Below are 22,436 nucleotides of genomic sequence, written 5' to 3'. Positions count from 1 at the left end.
AAGCATTAGCTGCCAAATACCTGGTATGCATATGGTACTACTATTTCACCTTTGTCACTTTACTCAGATGATTTTATTCTTTGTGTTTAATTTGGGTTGCTAAGTATGATTTTTGATGGCTTCAGCATCTTTTAACTTTTACTTTTAATAATTATGAATGAGACATTTTCACTTGCAGTTTTGGTAAAAGTATACCAAAACCAAGAGAAAATATTTCTGGGTTTATACTCTTGAAATAGTAATGGTATTTAACTGATATCAAGCATGTGCAGATCTGTGTAAACTATTCACAGGAATTGGATTTTGTTTAAGAAACGTGAGTGTCAAAATTATCTCTAGATGTACATTAAAAAGATAGGTATCTTCTATGTCTAGCTCTGTTCTCTTTTGTGCCCAATATTAAATCAAATGCACTGATTATATCAAGTGAATGCTAACCTAACAATTATTATGTGATTAATCTAGCCTTTTGAATCTTAAATTGGTTTAGCTTTTGTAATGCTACTGATATCTCTCTTGGATAATATGCACAGATAGGAAAATGAATACCACCATTATCACTTGCTTTTGTTTGAATAGGTAAGTAGTACCTGGTTAGACTCCAGTTTTAGTACTAGTAAAATAAAACAACAAAACAAAACCCCCTGAAAATCAATTTTTGCTAGAATCCTTAGCAGTTTCTACTTTTTATATTCCTTATTAAAATTGCCCCATTAAGCATTAAAATTACATGAATCTCCTTATTGAAGTAAGATTATAAGTTCTCCTCTTAATGTTAGTTTGTAGAAATGTACCACATACTACAGTGAAGTCAAATAACCAATGGAATGCATTGACATCTTATGAAATTTAGAAAAAGTATTTTTCATACTAATTATTCACTTTTTTCTTTTCTTTCTCTGCTGCCTCTTGCAATGGATATTTATAACTTCTCTGTCTTCCACATTATGATGTGGGCCATCTTTTACTCTTATAATGTTGAAAGTGAGCATGCATGTGCCTTCATGCTCAAGGCCCCGGATTTACTCTGTTTCTTCTGACAAAATGCATAATAATGATAGTTACTCAGACCACTCTTTTGCTCCTGAAAATTACTTGGCCTTAGAAAAAAATGATTCTCAGAATTTATTGATATATCCTTCTGAAGATGATATTGAGAAATCAATTATTTTTAATCAAGATGGCACTATGACAGTTGAGATGAAAGTTCGATTCAAGATAAAAGAAGAGGAAACCATAAAATGGACCACTATCAGTAGAGCTGGGCTTTCTAATAATCATGAAAAGAGTGAGATAAGCAGTTTTCCAGGAAGAACTGATGATCCATCATCTGGTTTAAAGATTGCAGCATGTTCATTATCTGCAGATGTCTCACCTCTGGAGAAAGGCAGTAATCAAGAGGGCAATTTAGTAGAGGAGATAAACACTCAAACGAAAGATCAGGTGGCTGAAACTTGCACTTCTGCTGGTTGGGAGACTGCTGCTATGGACATAAATATCATCCAGGGAACTCAGGATCAAGTGAAGCATAATTTCTATAGGCCCCCTACACCTGGACCAAGGAGACTGAGACAAAAGAAATCTGCAATAGGGAGTGTGACCTTAGTGTCTGAAACTGAAGTTCAAGAGAAGATGATTAGACAGTTTTCCTATAGTGAAGATAGGGAAGATGGGGAAAACAAATCTGAGTATCACATGTTCACACATTCTTGCAGTAAAATGTCATCAGTATCTAACAAACCAGTACTTGTTCAGATTGATAACAATGAGCAGATAGAGTCATCTTTAGAAAGAAAAAAGTGTAGACTGCTCAAGTCAAGTGCAGTAAGTGCTGGTGTTGTAGAAATTACAAGTCAGAAGATGTTAGAGAGGTCCCCTAACAGTGGCTTGTCACACCCTATATCAGAAAACTCAATTCTGGAGAAAGGTATAATTGATAGTGTAACATCAGACTGTAAAACTAGTATCAAGAACTTAAGAACTTACATTAGTGCCAAAGATAGGTTTAGTCCTATTTCAGCAGATGTAACTCATTCTCCAAGTAATTGCTCAGGAACTGACAAAACTGTATATGAGATGCCAGCTTCAGTAGAATCCTCTGCTGTCACCACAAGAATTGACAGACTAATTAATGAATTTTCTCAGTGTGGTTTAACAGAATTTCCTGAAAATGAAAAGCAGATTTCATCTGTTGCCAGGAAGAAGACGACAAAATCTCAGCAGCAAGTGATAAATTCCAGGCATGAGAATGGGAGATTTGGAACCAAAAGAATTCGCATTAAGAGTGTAAACACAGGAGATAGAATTGCACAGGAAACCATACTGCAAGATTCACACAGTCCCCCTAAAGGAGGGATACTTTGTGATGAAGACCTCCATGCAAGTGATATGGTAATTAAATCAAATTATTTTTGTTCTAAAAATAGTCTTAATCCTGTGAATTCCAATACTTTCCATAGAAATAAATTAAATTCTATTCAGAATCCTAGGGTTCAAGGACTTTTAGCCAAAAGAAGATCTAGACCACTAAACAAGGTAGGCTTAGGAGGATCTGCAAAAAGAGAAATTGGTCAAGGAGATAAAGTGTCTCCCTATAATGAATTCAGATATTGCAAAAGTACTTTTGAAAATCAAAATTTATTTCACATGTTTAACTTCCTTGAGCAAAAACCTAATGCTTTTTGTGAACCACAGGCTCAAGCAGAAATAACATCGTGGTATTTGAGAGGAATAGCAAACAAGAGCTCAGTTTCAAAACTTAATAATTCACACATAAATTTCAAAAGCCAGAAAAAACAAAAACGGGATAAATTGAAACCAACTACTAGTGTAAATAAACATGTTACAACCAGGGCAAGTTCCTTAGCTTCTTTGAAAAAAGCTGCTTTTTCTGAGGATATTACCCATCATTCAGTTCAAAATTACATACAGAGATGGTTTCAGAACATAAATCCATATTCAACTCTGCAACCTAGAAAATCAGCTTCAGTATACAAAAAGGAAAGGCGTGTGGTAAGTTGTAACATAAATAGTTTTCCAGGAAATAATTTGCATGCAAATTCTGGAAAAGGAAATAATTATGTCATGGGAAATAATAAGCACATAACTAAAAATGCCACTTTGAAAGGAGATAATCTAAGTAAAGAGGTAGCTCAATCTTTTGATAAAGGTAACAGTGGAGGACTGACCAGAGACCTCTCTGTGAGCCTGGCTGAATCTCTGAATGAGGCTTGCTTGTCTTCCTTGCATGAATGTTGTACTTTGTCACAGTCAGTTATTGATGATAATACTAAAAGTCAGGAATCTGCTGAAAAGTCAGGATCAGAGGTAAGCCTTGTTTTCCAAGAAATAAACTTAGCTACAAAAGGGCAAAGTGTAGAGGCTGCCATTCAAGTAGATCCTATGGAAGATGACATTCCAAAAGATTTCCTACCAGTCCTGTTGCTTCGCCAACTGCAAGCTTTAGTTCCTAGTATTCATAAGACTCAGAATGGAGTTGTTCAAATGCCGGGTTCACTTACAGATGTTCCCTTCTCCTCCCCAATTTGTAAGTCATCTACTAATGTCCTTTTAGCTTGGCTCCTAGTGCTAAACCTGAAGGGAAGTGTGAATACCTTCTGTCAAGATGATGCTCACAAAACTGCCAATAGAACTTCAGAAATACTTGCATTGTTGGAGGTTCTAAAGCATGTTGCCATCACAGAGGAAGCTGATGACTTGAGGGCTGCTGTTGCCAATTTAGTGGAGTCTACCACAGATCGCTTTGGACTCCCTGAGAAAGAACAAGACATGATTCTAGTAGGTCTTTCTGCAAATTGTTCCACACCCAACATACAGAGAGTTCCTAAGTGCATTGAAAATGGAAAAACACAGCAAATCTGTTTAGATGGAGGCTACTCTGCCAGTGAGAACTGTGCCCATGAAGTCTGTGTTTCAGAGATGACCTGCTCTGCATGTGAAATACGCACTTTGCATAAGACTTACGCTCCAAAAGAGGTGAGTAACCTCAGTGACATTTTTTCCCCTACCAGTGACTGTACCATGAATCAGACCTCCATGAATAAGGCTTGTTTCCTAGGAGAGAGATGTTCACTTCCTGATTCTCTGTCTTCCCATAAAGCTTGTGCTCATGAGGAAAACTACATCCATGAGGCATCTTGCCCAACTGATGAGGCTTACATTCCCATCAAAGTCTGCAATACCAATGACTTTTTAAATTCCAAAGAAGACAAATATGCTGATAATTTGGAATTGACTGAAGAGTTAGAAAGATCTGAGTGTAAACATGGCATTAATATACTTGTGTCACACCAAAGTATTGGTCATTTAAGCCACCATGACTTTTTCCTAAGTGCAACTGAAACAGAATTTGATAAGGAACACAGTTCTCTAGATGAATTTAAAAATTGTGCATTAAACAAATTTCAGGGTAAAAATGCATATACATCCTTTGATAAGGAAGAATCAAAGACTTCTGAAGAACCAAGCTCAATAACCAATAGCACATCAAATGAAAGAAACATTTCAGAATTGGAATCCTTTGAAAAATTAGAAAATCAGGACACTGATACCTTTAATACAAAGGTAAGTGCAAGAGAGCAAACCACTGAAGAACTGACCCAAAAAGAGTTAGAGGATAGTAAAAATTTGGAATTGATAGAAGTCTTTAGGAGGAACACGACAGAAGAGGAAAGAAGGATTGGTGTAATATGTGAGACAGTCAGTAGGCGGCTGGCAACACCACCATCTTTACTATTTCGCTATGATTCTAAGCAAAATATTGAAAAGGAGCTCAATGAAGGAGCTAAAACGAGAGTAAAAATGGTAGTGAAAAGTATAGAAATTGGAAGTTATTCAGAGTCTCCTCTTGACTTTAAAAACTTAAAAAGCCCAGTGACTTCTGATTGGTCAGACTATGGACAAGACAGTGAGAATGAGCAGTCATATAAAGTGTCCATTGAGAGCCCCATTGACAATGGTGAGGAAATCGCCCAAGAGAAAGAACACAATAAAGGACTTGTTAAAAGGACAATAGAAAAACTCTATGGTAGAGCAGAGGTCATTAAACCATCTTTTTTTCCCGGGTCTACAGACAGATCTCAGGTTTGTCCTTACAATTCTATGGAATCTCAGTGTAGTAGGAAAGTAGGTCTTCATGGTTCTGAAGGTCATTTGTTTGGCTCTTCCGAACAGTTATCTAGTAGTTCATCTATATTGCAGAAATTTCAGGAGGAAAGACAAGATAAATGTGACTTCAATGATGCAAGGGCCCATTATCAGGGAGACATTGTAGAACATGGTGCAAAACAAAATGACCATAATAGAATCCTTAGGGACATAGAGGAAGGAGTACTGATTGATAAAGGGAAGTGGCTCCTGAAAGAAAATCATTTGCTAAGAGTATCATCTCCTGAAAATCTTGGCATCTGTGGCAATGCAGACACCACATCAGTGGATACTCTACTTGATAATAACAACAGTGAAGTTCTATATTCACATTTTAGAAATTTGGTCCCAGGCCCAAACATGGCTGAACTATCCTTTTCAGAATTGGAGGAGCTGACTCAACCCCTTGAACTGAAATGCACTTATTTTAATCTGCCTCACTGTAGTGACTCTGAGCCTTTTTGTGAGGGTTTGCTGGATGTTCAAAATAAAATTTGTGCCAAGGAAAGAATATCAAAGCATCATTCAGAGGTGAAGGGTAACCATAAGTCAGAAAGAGTGTGCACATCTGTGACTCGTGTCTTTACATCTGCAGGTAACAAAGTCCATCCTGTCTCTGATGATACTATTAAAAACCAACCACTGTCTGGTAGTAATACAATTCATGGTCAGGAAGGTGACTCTTTGGATAAACTCTATGCTATTTGTGGTCAACATTGCCCAATACTAACTGTTATTATCCAACCTATCAATGAAGAAGATAGAAGATTTGCATATTGCAAAAATTCTGATATTGAAAACTCCTTGGATCTCCACTTAAGGATGAAAATACACCCCTATTTACTACAGTCAAAGAAAAGCATGTTCAGAAATGAGAATAATAAAGCAAGTAGTAGAAAAGCATTTGTTGATAATGCCATTGGTGATATATTTGATTGGCTTTATTTCAATGACACATTTAACTTGATGGATAAAAGAAGAAAGTTAAAAAGAGTTGACTTCTTCAACTTAGAGGAAGAAAATTACTTAAAGAAATTTCTATTATATTTAAAGAAAAGGTTTTGTGTTAACTTATTGCCCACATCACTGTTAGTTGTGGATGATGTGAATTCATATACACAAGGTTCCAGCAATCAGACAAATGAAGTTTTTTCAGTAGTTGATGAGAATAATAACTTATTAGATAACAGATTCCAGAGTTCAAGAATAAATCTTAACCAAGTAGTAAGGGAAAATATGAACTATCATTTGTCTTTGGAAATGCTTGGTCAAGCCTGCCTATTTTGCCAAGTTGAGACAGTCTTAAATATTAGCAACAGCAATATTTTAGAAATATTTTATATTTTTGAGGATGAAAACCTTTTTATTTGGGAAGAGAAAACCAGTTACATTTAACTGATCTTGAAAGCAGTGATGAACAAAAATTTATAATTTCAATGTCAGCACAGCCTTTCTTCATCAATGTGTTTTTCCTCATAATAAGATGAAGCACATGGAGTGGATATGGAATAGGTAACCTCTAAGAATTTCCCACTTCTTCAGCATGAGCTTTTCCTAGAAAGGTTGCTCTTGGATAATCCAATTTGAATTTCATCGTTCCTATGTTCTTCATTTTTCCAATTACAGACTCAGTTTCTGTTATATTACTTTGGAAGTTTCTATGTGTTTTTTTTCCCTGAACATATGTAATTTCTTGTATCTGTAATTTTCTCCTAGGACATAAATCTCTAAGTATAGGAATTATATCTAGGGTTTCTTTTTTTTATGTTGTCCGTTCAGTGCAAAATCTGTATTAAATGTATTGGTGAGTAAATGGAATAGACATGGCCTCAGAGTACTTAATTTGTTAATTCTAACTACTGATTTGATAAAGGTATGATGGTAAAATCTCCACATCAATCTCATAAGTTTTTTGTGCCAGAAGTGTTGAATCTGGTTTCCTAAGAACATCTGTCTAGTGAATGTGTAAGCATTTCCACAGGACAGGACTCTCTGTTTCTTCTGATCATTAGAAAAAGATGCTCTACTACTAAGCTGCCTCTCTACTACTACTTTGCCTGGAAATTGTAATCTTTTTAACATTATTAAAATGTCAAGAAATCCAAATAGGTCAGAAAAAAATGTAAAAATGTAAGGTGAACTCTGTGAAGAAAAAGAAACTAGGATTATTTACGTTGGAAAAGAAAAGAGAAAGGTAACTTTAAAATTCTCAAAATTGAAAAAGAACTGCTGTAAAGAGGAACTTGACAGATTTTTTTCTGTGTTCATATGAATTAATAAAAATTTTGATTAGATATAAATAAAAACATTTTCCCTAGAAGGGTAGATTTGATTAGACCATGAGCCATAAAATATCTGTTTTGAATACATGTGGTATTTTGTCTTGGACTTAACTAGAGAATGTCGTAAGATTCCTTTCACTTCATAACTACGTTACAGTACAGAAACAAGTCTTATAATATGTTGAAATCTATGTCTCATTTGAAACTGACTCAAAGTAGAATTAATGTCTTTGGAACCACATATGAAGGTGCTAAAATAACAAATTTGGCATTGAAGAACTAAAGGTAATTATATAAAGAATACCTTTGGCTTCAGTTCAGTATGAATCATAAATCATAAAAAATTGAGTTTCTATTTATTTTGCGTCTACATAGGGTATGCTTTTTCTACAGCAAGTGATACACTCTTTCAATTGAAATGTGGAAGTTGTAATGTTCTGTAAACTTCTGTAATAAACAGTGAGAAGTTCTGAATTAAAAGGGTTAAAAGTGTGGAGAAATAATATGAGAGAAGAAAATGTTAATGTTGTGCCTAATTTATACAGGGTCTGTCGTAGTCTTCATATTTACTATATGTAATCCTTCCTCAAAAAGACACCAAATTTGGCTTTGTTACTCCTTTTTTATAGATGAGGGAACCTAGAGGCAGGGAAGTATACTTTCACCAGTAGTGCACAGTAGGTATCATGTCACAATTTGAACCCAGTCCTTTGTGCCTGAAATCAATGCTGTTTTTACTTAATCTTTATTCTTTTTATGGGAGGAAAGAAGGGGTAAAATTTTTTACAAATTGTTTAGCACTCTCCCCAGAGAAGAGACAAGGAAATAATTTTTATTTGGAAAGAGTGTGATACTTAGGTGTACCAACGACATTGGGGAAATCACTCAAAACAACCAGGAGTTTTTAGCAAAATATAGCATGCAGCATACGATTTTTAGCAATAATACTACATCATACAATGTCCTAGGTGGCCCAGATGATCCTGGGAAAAGAAACTGGCAGTGACGTACATGAATTAGTAAAACAATATTGGGTAATGTACTTACTATTTAAAATCAACAGAATGTCTGCATTGAATTCTGAGATTTGGAACAATATCTTATTCATGTTTATATCTAGCACATTACTTGGGAATGGTCAGTACCCAGTAAAGGTATTGAATGATAACAAGTGCTTTTGAATGTTTTTCTTTCTCTCTTACTAACTTCGGACAATACATATAAAAGGATATGCAAAGGTGCTGAGAGATAGAACTGAGTTTCTGTATACTATGAAGCAATAATTTCAATCATCTTTAAAAATCTGTGAAGATTTTTTTTTCTTTTAAACACTTAAAGGATATTTTTTTATTTTTCTAGGTCTTGCATTAAAAAAAAACCTTGTAACACTGTAAAACTTAGAAGACTAAGTGAAACTTCAGAGGATATTTAAGAATGTTACACTGACCTGGCTCTTTTGCTTTAGACATGAAGTGCTTGAGAGCTGAGGAAGGGATTCTAGCCTGTTTTGCTGAGGATGTGTCAGAGTTCAGGATCTCGGATTTCAAGATGGAGTAGTGCAATTATTGTTTATGCCCACCAGATGTCAGCTGCGCTATGTTGCCAGAAGATGAAGCACCCTCACAAGATTTGCACTGCTAAAGGGAGTGCCTCAGGCATTGTGACAGTCTGGGCTGCTTGTTCTGCTTCAAAGAAAACTGAGGACCCATTTGTGCAGGCATACCCCAAGTCTTAAACCAGGAGGATATAAGTGTTCAGAATTAAAGGACATATACTGCTAGTAATAGGAACTGAAGTTCAAAAGTAGAGGGAATACTAAGAAAAATGCTACTCCTCAAGATAATGAGAGTTGATCCCAAGGAAATCTGAAATTCGGGAGAGTGAGAACAACCAAATCTTAATTCAAGTTGAAACTAAATTAATGAATTATTGGCTTAGTGTCTTTTATATGAAGCTTTCAGATATTTTACCTTAGCCTTTTAGTGACACAAAACAAGAGTTTGCACTGAGGTGCTGAAGCCATGGTACATGTTTATAGCACTCATTTTGTTGGATCCACATGTATGAAATGGGGCCACCACTTTAAAGTCCTTATAAGGAGCTACCTTTTAAGACTGTTGTGAGAGGATCACTTGAGAGAATGACTGAAAAGCTGTTACCACAGAGCTTTGCACAGAGTGCAGAGTACATTTTATTTAAAAAAATTAGTATTAAGGCTTTGATGTGCTTTTTAAAAGTTGGTATTTTTAAAATCAGGAATTTATCTCTGTTGGGTGCCAAAATATAGGAAGAAATTAATAATTTCAACGTTTATTCATGTGACCCTTTATAAAGATGATTACCACTTTGAGCCCTGCATGATGCTAGGTGCTTTATATACCTTTATTACAATAAACCTTTCAGATAGGTAATAATATCTTCAGTGTAGTGGGAGGAGACCATAGCACACAGAAACTGGGAAAGAAGAATTTGTACTTCCATGTCTGCTTAATCCTTACAAACAACCCTCAGTTTTGTGGATACTCCATTTGGGATCTACTTAGAAAACATAAAATGATTTTTTTGTATTCACTGTTTACTGAAGTTAAGTGGGGTTCTATAACTGCCTACTGTATCATAGTCAAAATTATTTTAATTCAAAGTAAAATGCTTTTTTCATACAGATATAATATGAACATGTGCTAACTATTGTATTTAAGTCATTAGCTAGGGAACTGGTAACATAATGGGTTCAAAGGAGAATTTAAAATATTCACACAAAAATAGAAAAAGAATGCTGGAATGAATATGGTTCTGTCTGGGACAATAATTAATTGCATTCCATTGGACAAAACTTACGTATTTCTACAGATAAGAATAATTTGAATTACTAGTTTTTTAATTTTTGCAGTTTACAGGGTTGTAAGATAATTTAAAGGTAATGAAAAGAATACTCTGAAAACTAGGAGACATTGATAAAAATAATTGAAGGTGACACAAATAAATGGAAAGCTAGTACATGTTCAAGGATAGGAAGAATTGATATTGTCAAAGTAGCCATACTACCTAAAGCAAAATACAGATTCAGTGCAATCTATCAAAATAACAGTGATATTTTTCACAGAATTAGAACAAATAAACCTCAAATTTACATGGAAACACAAAAGACCCCAAAAGCAATCTTGAGAAAGAAGAACAAAGCCAGAGGTATCATGCTCCCTGATTTAAAACTGTACTACAAAGACATAGTAACTAATCACAACAGTATGGTACTGGAACAAAAATAGACATATAGATCAATGGAAAAAGAATAGAGAGCCCAGATATAAACCCACATTTATATGGTCAATTAATATAGGACAAAGGAAGCAAGAATATACAATGGGGAAAAGACAGTTTCCTCAATAAATGGCATTGGAAAAATTGGACAGCTACATGTAAAATGAAACTGTAAGACAGTTCTTACACTATACACAAAAGTGAACTCAGAAAGACCTAAGTATAAGACCTGAAACCATAAAACTCCTAGAAGAAAACATAAGCAGTAAACTCTTCAATATTGGCATTAGTAATTTTTTTTTCTGGATTTGTCTTCCCAGGCAACAGAAATGAAAAGAAAAAATAAACAAGTAGGTCTACATCAGACTAAAAAGCTTCTGCACAGCAAAGGAAACCATGAACAAACAAACAGGCAACCTTTTGAATGGAAGACTGTATTTGCAAATGATGGGCTAATATCTAAAATGTGTAAAGAACTCACAACTCAACACAAAAATGACCAAATAATCCAATTAAAAAATGGGGAGAGGACCTGAATAGACGTTTTTCCAAAGAAGACATACAGATGGACAGCAGTCAAATGAAAACATGCTTAACATAACTAATAATTAGGGAAGTTTGAATTAAAACCACAATGAGATATCACCTCACACCAGTCAGAATGTCTAGTATCAGAAAAACGAAATAATAGTGTTGGTGAGGATGTGGAGGAAAGGGAACACTCTTGTACTGTTGGTGGGAATGTGAATTGTTGCAGCCACTATGGAAAGCAGTATGGAGGTTTCTCAAAAAATAAAAATAGAAGTCTTGTATGACCCAATAACTGCATTTCTGGGAATTTACTGAAAGAAAACAAAATCCTTGATTTGAAAAGATGTATACACCTCTGTGTTTATTGCCATGTTATTTACAATAGCCAAGATATGGAAGCAACCGAATTGTCCATTGATAGATGAATGGATAAAGATATGGCACATATACACAGTGGAATATTACTCAGCCCATAAAAAAGAATGAAGTCAACATTTGAATGACATGGATGGACCTAGAGGGTATTATGCTAAGTGAAATAAGTCAGAGAAAGACAAATAGCATATGATTTAACTTATAGGTAGAATCCCCAAAAAACAAACGAACAAACAAAACATTCATAAACTGAGAACAGACTGGTGGTTGCTCTAAGGGAGGGAGTAGGGGGGATGGGTGAAATTGGTGAAGGTGATAAAGAGGTACAAGCTCCCAGTTATAAAACAAATTAGTCACAGTGATGAAAGTGCACCAGAGGGAGTGTAGTCGATTCTATTGTAGTATCTTTGTATGTTGACAGATGGTAACTACACTTACATTTAGTAATGTGTGTAATTGTTGAATTGCCATTTTGTACACCTGAAACCAATATAGTATCATATATCTGTTATCTTTCAATTAAAAAAGATAGCAAAAAGCAGGGATTGCCCCCAACACTGTTCTTGATAAGGCATTTAGTGACTTTTTTCATCTATTTCAAGGTGTTTCATAGTTTTTTCTGTACAAAGGCTTTATTTTCCAATGACTAAGTGTGGTGTTATTAAAGAAATATGACTGAAAAAGCTTTCTATAGGTGAACAACAAAACAACAAACCCTCTAAGGGGGATAAGTCTTAGTGTAGTTGATGGTTTAAGGCAGGTCCATTTGTCCTATAGTTCTGACCTAAGTAGTAAACAATACTCAGCATAGATTTTAAATATTAAATACAACACATAATGACATTTTAACATTTTGAATTCCTTAGAAGATAGGGACATCAGCCTTTTATCTCTCTATACATATTTATAAAGTTATCAATTTTTACTTTTTGATACATGCACAGAGACTACAACGAACATAACAGCACTAAGGAAAACAACAAATGGTAATGGAACAAAAATCACTTAGCTGCTTTCCCTCTTGGAATTATCTTTTGCAAGACTGATTGTTTTCCCTAACTTTACTGAGATATAAATGACATATAACATTGTATAAGTTTAAGGTGTACAGTGTGGTTGTTTGATACACATATATAATGGGAAGTGTTTATCACAAGGTTATTAGCACACCCTTCATCTCACATAATTACTGTTATGATGGGAACATTAAGGCTGTACTCTCATAGCAGCTTTCAAATACGCGATATAGTATTGTAAACTATAGTCAACCGTACCACACATTAGATCCTGGAACTTTTTCATTCAATAACTGAAATCTGTACCCTTTGACTATCGTCTCTCCATTTTGCCCATCCCTTAGTCCCTGGCAACCACCATTCACTCTGCATGAATTTGGTGTTCTTAGATTCCATCTATAGTAGGATCATTCAGTATTTGTCTTTGTCTGACTTATTTCACTTAGTATAATGCTACCAAACACTATTCAGGTTGTCACAAATGTCAGGTTTTCCTTCCTTTTTTATGGCTAAATAATATCTCATTAAATATGCAAACATGTATACCACATTTTCTTTTTCCAGTTGTCTTGTGGACATTGAGGTTGTTTCCAAGTCTTGGCTGTTGTGAATAATGCTGGAAAGAGCATGAGAGTGCAGATATCTCTTTGAGATAATTATTTCATTCTTATACATATATATACAGAAATGGGATTGCTGGACATATGGTAGTTCTATTTGTAATCCTTTGAGGAACTTGCATACAGTTTGCCATAGTGGCACCTCCAGTTTGCATTCCCAGCAGGGTCCCCTTTTTTCCACACCCTTGCCAGAATTTGATATTTTGTCTTTTGCTAAGAGTTTTTCATGTTGAGAGTTTTTCATGTGTCTGTTATCCATGTATATGTCTTCTTTGGAAAAATGTCTATTCAGGTGCTTTGCCCATTTTTAAACTGGATTGTTTGCTTTATTTGCTGTTAAGTTGTAGAGTTCTTTTTGGAAACAAACCCCTTATCAGATGTATGGTTTGCAAATATTTCCTCCATTTAGGTTGCCTTTTCATTTTATTGATGTTTCTTTTGTTATGCAAAACCTTTTTAGTTTGATGTAATCCCACTTGATGGTTTTGCTTTTGTTACTTGTGCTTTTGGTGTCATATTAAAAAAAATCATTGCCAAGACCAATATATAGGAGTTCTTCCCTTGTGTATTGTTCAAGGAGTTTTATCGTTTTAGGCCTTATATTTAAGTCCTTAATCCATTTCAAGTTAATTTTTGTGAATGGTGTAAGATCAGGGTGCAGTTTCATTCTTTGGCATGTGGATATACGGTTTCCTAGCACCATTTTTTGAAGAAACTATCCTTTTCCCATTGAGTATTCTTGACTCCTTTGTCAAATGTTAGTTGACCATATATGCAAGGAGTTAAATCTGGGCTCTTGATTATTTTCTGGTGTGTATGTCTGTTTTTATGTCAGTACCAAACTGTTTTGATTACTATAAATTGTGTGGTCCTTTGCCAGCACTGCAGGAGGTCTGCAGAAGCTGAAGGGCTGTTGGGGTACTCGGTGATGCTTCCATGTCTAGTGGCTAGGGATCATGGCATGCAGCAGTGGTGGCTCAAGCTAGTCATTTGCACACACTTGGTGACCAGCTACAGGTGCTGGTATAGTGGCCAGGACTGGTTGTAAACACACACACTGATGGAGGCCAGAGCAGTCAGCAGGGGTTGAGGCCAACTAGGCAGTTGGTGGGGGGGCTCTGGCTATTGGCATGCACTACTGTGGCTGCTGGGTCTGACCATGGGTGATGGCAGGGGAGGTCAGTTTCTGGAGTCAGACCAGGAGCATGGAGGTGCACAGCTGCATTGGCTTGCTGCAGTCGTATAGGCCAGTGACAGAGATGGGTTCTGAAATCAGGCTCACAATCACCAGTGGGGTTCTGTCTGTTGGTGAGCACCCCTGTGGTTACAGGGTCTCCCCACAGGCATGCACATGGCAGGGAAGGCCAGTAATGAGGGTTGGGCCAGTAGCATTCAGGTGCACAGCTGGCAAGTCTAGCTATAGGTGAGTGCAATGGTGTAGGCCACATCCTGGAGATGGGGCCAAGTCTGGGCCTAAAGCAGCTGTGGGGGCCTTGGCTGTGTACTTCCACAGCTCCAGGATCTCTCTATGTATATACATCTGGCAGTGGAAGCTGTTGATGAGAGGCAGGCCACTGGAGTGCCAAGTGCACACCTGGAGATACTGGCCCTGAGTGCACACAGTAGTGGGGCCTGCTGTGGAGGTCTAGGCTGGTGTCTAGCACTTGTACAGCCTCAGAGGTCTTATTGTGAGCTGCTGATGTGGATCCCAGGCTCTAGGAGGCGTGCGTGGGAAGGAGTGGGGAGGGACTACTCATGTAGGTACTATCGTTGAACGTGAATTCTTGGGTAAAAACTGGTGAAATCTGTGGGCAGCCTGTGGTGGCTGTGGTGGTCATTGGTTTTTTCAGTGGTGAAAGCTGCTAGGGTCCTCTGCAGAGGAGGTCACTTGGAACCGTGGTTCCTCCTGTTGCATGGCTTATACTGGGAACCCCTGTTTTTCCTTGTTCCCAGCCATCTCAAAACATCTCAGCTTTGCCAGTCTCCTCATGGGGTGTGAAAGGAAAGGATCGACATACAGCAGCAATTCACCGGAGAATTCCGCTTTATTAGGGAAAGGTGCTGGGTTATATAGGAAGGGGCATGAATTGATTGAGGTGTTACTTCTACGGGGCTGGTGGCTGTTGGCTAGGTGCTGGGATTGGGAGGGGAGCGAGAGGTGATTGGGCTTCAGGTGGCACCAGCAGGAACTGAGGACCCCGAAGAGAAGCTGGAAATTTGCCATCTTACTGGTGGGGGCCCTTCATTCCCCCCTTTCTCCTGTATGGGGTTGTGGATGTTGCTTCCTCTCTGGCTGCTTCCTGCTGAACAGGGGTGGAGAAGGGAGTGAGGGCTTGAGGATTGGGAGGAAAGGGTTGATAGGACTCCCCACAGTAAGGATGAGTAGATGTGGACTTCTTCAGGTTTGGAAATCAATGAAGGTTCCCTGTAACCATAGGTTGAGGACCTGTTGATTCCAATGGTGCCAAGAGGATATGGGTGTCAGGAGCCAGGCGTCTGCAGCCATTGTTTCCAGGAACAGTTTCCAGTGGAGAGAGGGGTCCATCTCAGTGTGTGGTGAGGAGGTCACGTGAGGGTGAGGGATCTTCTGTGGCCAGAAGCTGGTAGTTCCTGAGTAAAAGCTGGTTGAAAGCTTGATTAGAGATTTTTCCGACTTGGCATTTGATGAACTTTATTATACAGGGTAAGAAGAGACAGGTGAGAAGAATGATTATTATGGGGCCTGTGATGGGCCAGAGCCAGGTGAGGAGGGGCTTTGTTAGTATTGACGAGAATGGGTTGGAATTGGAAGCAGAGTGGAGACTGGAGGCAAGGTCGGTGAGTTTGGTAATGTCAGTTTCTACAATGCCGGATTTGTTGATGTAATAGCAGCACTCTTCCTGGAGGAAGACGCAGGTGCCGCCCTTCTCAGCTGTAAGCAGATCTAGGGCCCGCCGGTTTTGAAGGGTGACATTAGCTAGCGAAGTGGCCTGTCTTTGGAGAGAGGCTAGGGAATCGGCAGTGGATGTCAGGGCTCCCTCAAGTTTGGCGTTGAGATCTCTAACTGCCCATAGAGAGTGACCCAAGGCTTCTCCCGAAAACCCTGCTCCAATGGCTGAGGTGATCCAAGAGATACCGACCATGATGGGAAGGAAAGCAGCTCTTTTTGTGCGTGAGGGCAAGGGAGGTTGGAGCTCAAGAAATTCTGCCATGCTGTCAAGTGTAAGCTGTGGGATTAGGGTGACGAGAATCCAGGGTGTATCAGAGTTGAGAGGCAGTGAGTTGAGAAGACTGCCATTACACTAAAAGAAGTGTCCCGGTTGTGTGAAAGTCTTAGAGCCGGAGGTAGGGGTGTAGATAGAGAGGCAGTGAAGTGCGCTGGAGGGGGGTGCAGTTGGGCTTACACAGTGGTGGATGGTGAGATTATCTGCGTATTCTGGTTCCCATAGGGGTATGTCTGCCAGGGGCAGAGGGGTTGTCTTTCTGCATGGAAGGAGTAGTTGGAAATATTAAGGGGCACGGCGGCCAGCAGTGGGCGCTGTAGTGATGCACACAAGAAACAATTGGCAGTGTTAAGGGTGTGGTAGAGAAAGATGGTGGTGTCCTGAATGAGCTGTAACAAAGAGTAGGAGAAATGGGAAGAGGGGCGGGGATAAGAAGATGAAGAGGCGCCGTCAAGAGTTTGGATAATGACTTTTTCAGAATGTCTGCTATCTGATGCAACTTGAGAGATCTGGGAATGAGAGGGAACATACTTTCGAGAGATATGAAGGGTACCATGGGGGGTCGAGGACCCCCCGTAGTAAACTGAGGCTGTGACTCTGGCAGCCCATCGAGAGTCCCAGGGATCTGGGATTGATAAGGAGAATGAGCCGTTGGGATATTTCATGAAACGGTTGGAGGAGTAATACTGTGGGTACTGGAAGTTACCCATGTAGTGAATGGCGCAAGACTAGTAGGGACATCTCCTGTAGGTGTCTGGCCATCACCTGCAATAGGCTTGTTTTTGGTCATAGAGGAAGCAGAGGTAGGGAGAATAAGGGTAGCTGCTAGTGAACACTTTGGTGGAGGGAGGAAAGTGGAGGTATAAAGGCTCAGAGCAGCTTTTCAGAGGGCAGTCTGGTGTGGCAATGAGGGCAGTAACTTTTGTTTGATGCTGTGTGTAAGTCTGTCTGACTTTGAATCGCCATACAAAGGAGGCTGGGGTGGTGGGGAAGACAATAGGAATGAGGAAAAAAAGCGGGAGAGCAGTAAAAGAGGAAAAAGTCATGATTCGGGTATGGATGGCAAAGGGGGTGAATGGGATTTTGGAGGAAAGAGGACAGTAAGGTGAGGAGTCTGGAGGGAGGAAGAGTCTGTAAACTTTTGTAGGTTAAGAGATCTTTTAGGTGATGTGGGGACAGAATGGTACGGGGTGCCCTGAATGTCAGTTTATGAGCTTCTTTCTGCAAGAGCTGTCTAGTGGCTAATGCTCGTAGGCAGGGGGCCCATCCCCGACCTGTGGGGTCTAATTGCTTGGAGAGATAAGCTACTGCGGCAAAGGATGGGCCATAATATTGGCTTAGGACCCCTAGAGCTTGACTAGACCTCTCATGAATGTATAATGAGAAGGCCTTTGACAAATCAGGAAGATGGAGAGCTGGGGCTTCCACAAGGGCTTGACGGAGCTTAATGAAGGAGTGTCGGGGTGAGGAGGATAATGGTTTTTTAGGGGGGCTCTTGCTGAGGTCGTATAGGGGTCTTGCCAACAGGGAGCAGGGAGAAGTTAGGGATCTATGCTCTAAAATATCTAGCCAGGCCTAGAAAGGAAAGGATTTCTGTCTTGGTTTTGGGAATGGGCAGGTCAGAGAGGAGCCATTTTCTGTCTAAGGTAATGGACTTTCTTTGTTGAGATAGAAGGAATCTGAGGTAAGTGACAGGAGGGGAAGAGATTTGAACTTTGACGGGGGATACTCAGTAACTTCTGGAAGCTAGAAGGTTAAGTAGGGAGGCAGTGTCAAGTTGAGACTGTTCCCACGAGAGACTGCAGAGTAGAAGATTGTCCATGTATTATAATAAGGTGGACTTGGAGTGATCATGATGAAACTGTTTGAGGTCCTGAGCTAGGACCTGTCTAAAAATATGGGGACTATCTCGGAAGCTTTGTGGCAAAACTGTCCAAGTGAGTTGTTCAGAATGTCTTGTGTATGGGTCCATCCAGGTGAAGATGAAAAAATCTTGGGAGCAGGGGTCTAGAGGGATAGAAAAATGGGTCCTTGAGATCTAGGACTGAGAAGTGGGATGCTGAGGCAGGGATCTGCGATAAAAGGCTGTATGGATTTGGAACTAAGGGATGGATAGGGACAACGGCTGTGTTGATGAGGCGAAGGTCTTGGACAAGGCGGAAAGATCCGTTGGTTTTTTTAACAGCTAATATGGGGGTATTAAATGGGGAGTGAGTGGGTCTGATGTAATTTTTGTTTAAGAGATCTTGAATGATGGGTTGGAGGCCTATGAGGGCTGAAGTGGTTAGGGGGTATTGGGCCTGACAGATATACTGAGAGGGGTCACGTAATTTGATAGAGGCAGGGGGACATAGGGCCACGGAGGGCTTGTAATGTCCCAAACTTTGGGATTTACAGGGTGTATGAGGGTGGAACCGGAGCTTTCAATGGGTAGAGGGGGGTCGTCGGCTATGAGGGCCATCAGAAAGGGAGTCCTGGGGGCTGTGGGAGTGGATATAGTTATGGAAACGTGGAGGAGAGAAAGGATGTCCCGTCCTAGTAAAGGGATGGGACACTGGAGCATAACCAGGAAGGAGTGGGAGAAAGGTATGGGATTGTCTTGGATTGTGCATAAAAGGGGGGGGTTTAATGGGAAAATCTGTTTACCTCTTACCCCGACTATAGGAGTAATGGTTGGCATGGTAGGGCCCCGGTATTCTCTCAAGACTGAGAAGGTGGCTCCTGTATCTAGGAGGAAGGAGATGGGGCGACCGTCTACTGTTAAAGTAACCCTGGGCTCCTGTTTGGTGATGGAAATGGTCAGGCGAGAAGCCCCCGGGCCCTGTCAGTCTTCTTCTGCCAGCCCCACTATGGCGGGCTTAGGATGGGGGTTGTTTGTCCAGCCTCCCCTTCGGGTGCTTGGGCAATCAGACCCCCAGTGGCCCTATTTGTGGCATCTGGGGTATGGGGTTGTAGGAGATCTGGGGGAGGGGCACGCCCTTGACCAATGTCCCTCTTTTCCGCACTTGAAACAGGCTCCTGGGGAGGGGGCTTGTTTGTAGAGGGGCGCCCAGGTTGTGGTTTTATCAGCTGAGCCAACATTTGGAAATTGGCCTGATCAGCCTTTTGTTTACGGCGTTCTTTCTCCTCCTCCCGCTTATGGAAGACTTTAAAGGCCACTGTTAGGATCTCAGTCTGTGGGGTAGTGGGGCCCTGTTCTAACTTTTTGAGTTTAGCTTTAATGTTGGGGTAGCTTTGAGCTAGGAAGTATGTCGTAAGGACATGTTTTCCTTCAGGTGTTTCTGGGTCTAGGCTGGTATACTGTAATGGGGCTTGAGTGAGTCTGTCTAAGACCTCGGAGGGCATTTCATATCTCTTTTGAATTATGTCTTGGAGCTTTTGAAAATTGACTACTTTACGAGCTGCCTTTTTCAGACCTGCTATTAAGCAGGAGCCAAAAATATCTCGACAGCGGAGACCTATGGTGGTGTTATAATCCCAGTGTGGGTCTTGTTCAGGGACAGCAGTGGGGCCAGGGGGATAGGTGGAGTCATTCCTGTGGGTTTCAGTAGCGTGCGTTTGGGCGAAGTCCCAAACTCGTCTACGCTCTTCAGGGAGGAGAGTATTGGCCAGGAGCATGAAAATGTCATGATGCGTGAGGCTGTAAGACTGGAGGGTCCATTGAAACTCCCTGATGTATGTCATGGGATCAGTGGAAAAGGAACCTAGGCGTTTCTCTAGTTGGGTTAAATCTCCTAAATGCCTTTGGATTCTGCTGCCTCCAGGAGGGGGCGATAATTTTGGGAGGCTCTCGGGACCAAGTCTGAGGGGGACTGAAGGGTTCTGGCTCAGTCTGTGAGGGAGTGACGCAGTCTAGCTGCGCCTATTCAAGCAGGTCCTGAAGTACAGAAGGGGGGCAAAGAAAATAAAGAAAGATAGAATCGGACCCACATGTCGCCAGCTAGCAGCCCAGCTGCTTGCCTCTGCTGCTTTAGTTGGGCTTGAACTCATGACTCTGAGGTTAAGAGTCCCATGTCTACTAACTGAGCTACAGCAGGGCTCCAGTTAATTGCTTATGGAATGTGTAAACAGAATGTTCTTTGTTCTCCATTCCTGCCACATCGGCAAGTGGGGGAAGGGCATAGCTAGAAGCAGGGGCGGTGTTTCTACACATCTTCAAGGTCTCCCTATTTTCAGAGTGAGGAGTCTTGGCTCATCTTCGAGGACAAGCTATGTTTTTGTGGACAGATAACTTCCAAGGACTGCACCGGTTGTTCTCTAGCTTGTGCTTTCCCATGCTGCATTCAGACATGGGGGAAGGTGCTTTCCCATTCTCTCTACAAACATGTGAGAAGACAAAGGCGGTCCCTAACAGGGGAGAAATAGGTGATGAGGGCAAAGATGGAGGAGGCCCCCGGGACCTAGTTAAAGGGGGGGGCTGAAAGGCTCAGGCTTAATCTGCGGGGGACGAAGGCAGAGGAGGTGAGATGGGGGAGGAGATGGTGGGGAAGGAAGGGAGAAGGGCTGTTGTAGGAGAAGAAGGGGAAGGGAGCGAACGGGAGGCTTCTGCGGGGGTGGTGGCTTGCAGGCTAGGAGAACTTGGGAGGGGGCGGGGAGAGGAGGAGGCGGAAAGCTTCGATATAGGGAATCTCCTTCCATTTTTTCAGGCACTGGCAGTAGTTAAAGAGATTGCAAGTGATGTTAGGATCAAGAGTTCCCCCTGCGGGCCATTGGTTGTTATTGTCTAGGGGGTATGTCGGCCAATCTTGGAGGCAATATTTACGGAGAAGTTTTGGTTTTATATCAGGCGTCAGGGAGAGGGTAGCCAGATGCTTAAGCAGGCATTCAAGAGGTGAACTTTCAGGGAGGGATGAGGAGGCTCCCATGGCTAAAGGACAGAGAAGGAGACAAACAGGGGAAGACGAACGGAGATCCTCGGACTGGAAGCAGACCACAAGGAGACAAAGGGCATCCCTGATGATCCTTGGTGGTCTGCGGAAACTCGTATACGAGTCGGAATTTCTTAGGAAGTGTGGGTCGTCACCCAGACTTCCCTAAGAAGGCAGAGTGCCGGAGTCACGAGGTACCTAGCGCTAGGAGTTTTCGGCAGACAGAACAGATTTCGGCGGACGGAGCAGAAGGAGGAGGGGGTGGGGAAAGGGAGCGTTCTCATCTGCAAAGGAGTCACCTCGTTTATGGCTGTTGGGGGGGCTGAGAGTCGGCCGCAGCCATGAAGGCCTGAGGCAGGGATTTATGGCTGTTGGAGGAGGGGCCTGAGGGTCCACCACAGCCGTGAAGGCCTGAGGCGGGGATTTATGGCTGTTGGAGGAGGGGCCTGAGGGTCCGCCGCAGCCGTGAAGGCCTGAGGCGGGGAGAGTTCCCTCCTCACCCCTGAGCGTCAGGGCCTTGCCGGACGATCGCGGTCAATGGCATTGCGATAGCTTGGGGAAGAGTGGCCCACTCCGGGGGAAAGCTTACCTAAAGGCCAGAGAGGAGTGGTGAGTGTGATGAGCCAGCGCCGGAAAAAGAGGACGAGGGCGAGCTGCTGCTGGTCTCGGGGGGAAGACGGGGCCCATTTGGGGTGTCCCGTCTTCCGGGTTTCGGCACCAATGAAAGGAAAGGATCGACACACAGCAGCAATTCACTGGAGAATTCCGCTTTATTAGGGAAAGGTGCTGGGTTATATAGGAAGGGGCATGAATTGATTGAGGTGTCACTTCTACGGGGCTGGTGGCTGTTGGGTAGGTGCTGGGATTGGGAGGGGAGTGAGAGGTGATTGGGCTTCAGGTGGCACTGGTGGGAACCGAGGACCCCGAAGGGAAGCCGGAAGTTTGCCATCTTACTGGTGGGGGCCCTTCAGGGTGAGACTGAAATGGGTCCTTATGTGGTGCCCCAAAAGGCTGGGGAGGGGCTGGGGAAGCTGTTAGCTTTACCCTGCTTTCCCATTCCCAGCAAGAGGTACTCTTTGTATCTGAGGAGTTCTGTCTTGGTGCTGAGCTGTGCCAG

The 22,436-nt window shown here is 41.2% G+C and overlaps 2 protein-coding genes across 2 annotated transcripts in view; both read left to right on the top strand.

Moving 5' to 3' along the window:
* The window catches only part of RP1 (RP1 axonemal microtubule associated), a 370,859-nt gene that overhangs the window by 35,993 nt on the left and 312,430 nt on the right, over positions 1-22,436 (top strand). The window lies entirely within an intron of this gene.
* LOC140847910 (oxygen-regulated protein 1-like) lies at positions 566-8,654 on the top strand. The gene has a single exon (XM_073229550.1). The coding sequence runs from the start codon at positions 976-978 to the stop codon at positions 6,559-6,561; it is 5,586 nt and encodes a 1,861-aa protein (XP_073085651.1). The 5' UTR covers positions 566-975; the 3' UTR covers positions 6,562-8,654.

Source organism: Manis javanica, chromosome 2, assembly GCF_040802235.1.
Source record: "Manis javanica isolate MJ-LG chromosome 2, MJ_LKY, whole genome shotgun sequence".
Classification (NCBI taxonomy): Eukaryota; Metazoa; Chordata; class Mammalia; order Pholidota; family Manidae; genus Manis; species Manis javanica.
The sequence above is the reverse complement of the archived record's forward strand: the minus strand, read 5'-3'. Positions and strand labels throughout refer to the sequence as shown.

What these genes read in the sequence shown, in the direction of transcription:
- LOC140847910 (XM_073229550.1), top strand. Translation starts at nt 976, where the DNA reads ATGTTGAAAGTGAGCATGCATGTGCCTTCATGCTCAAGGCCCCGGATT.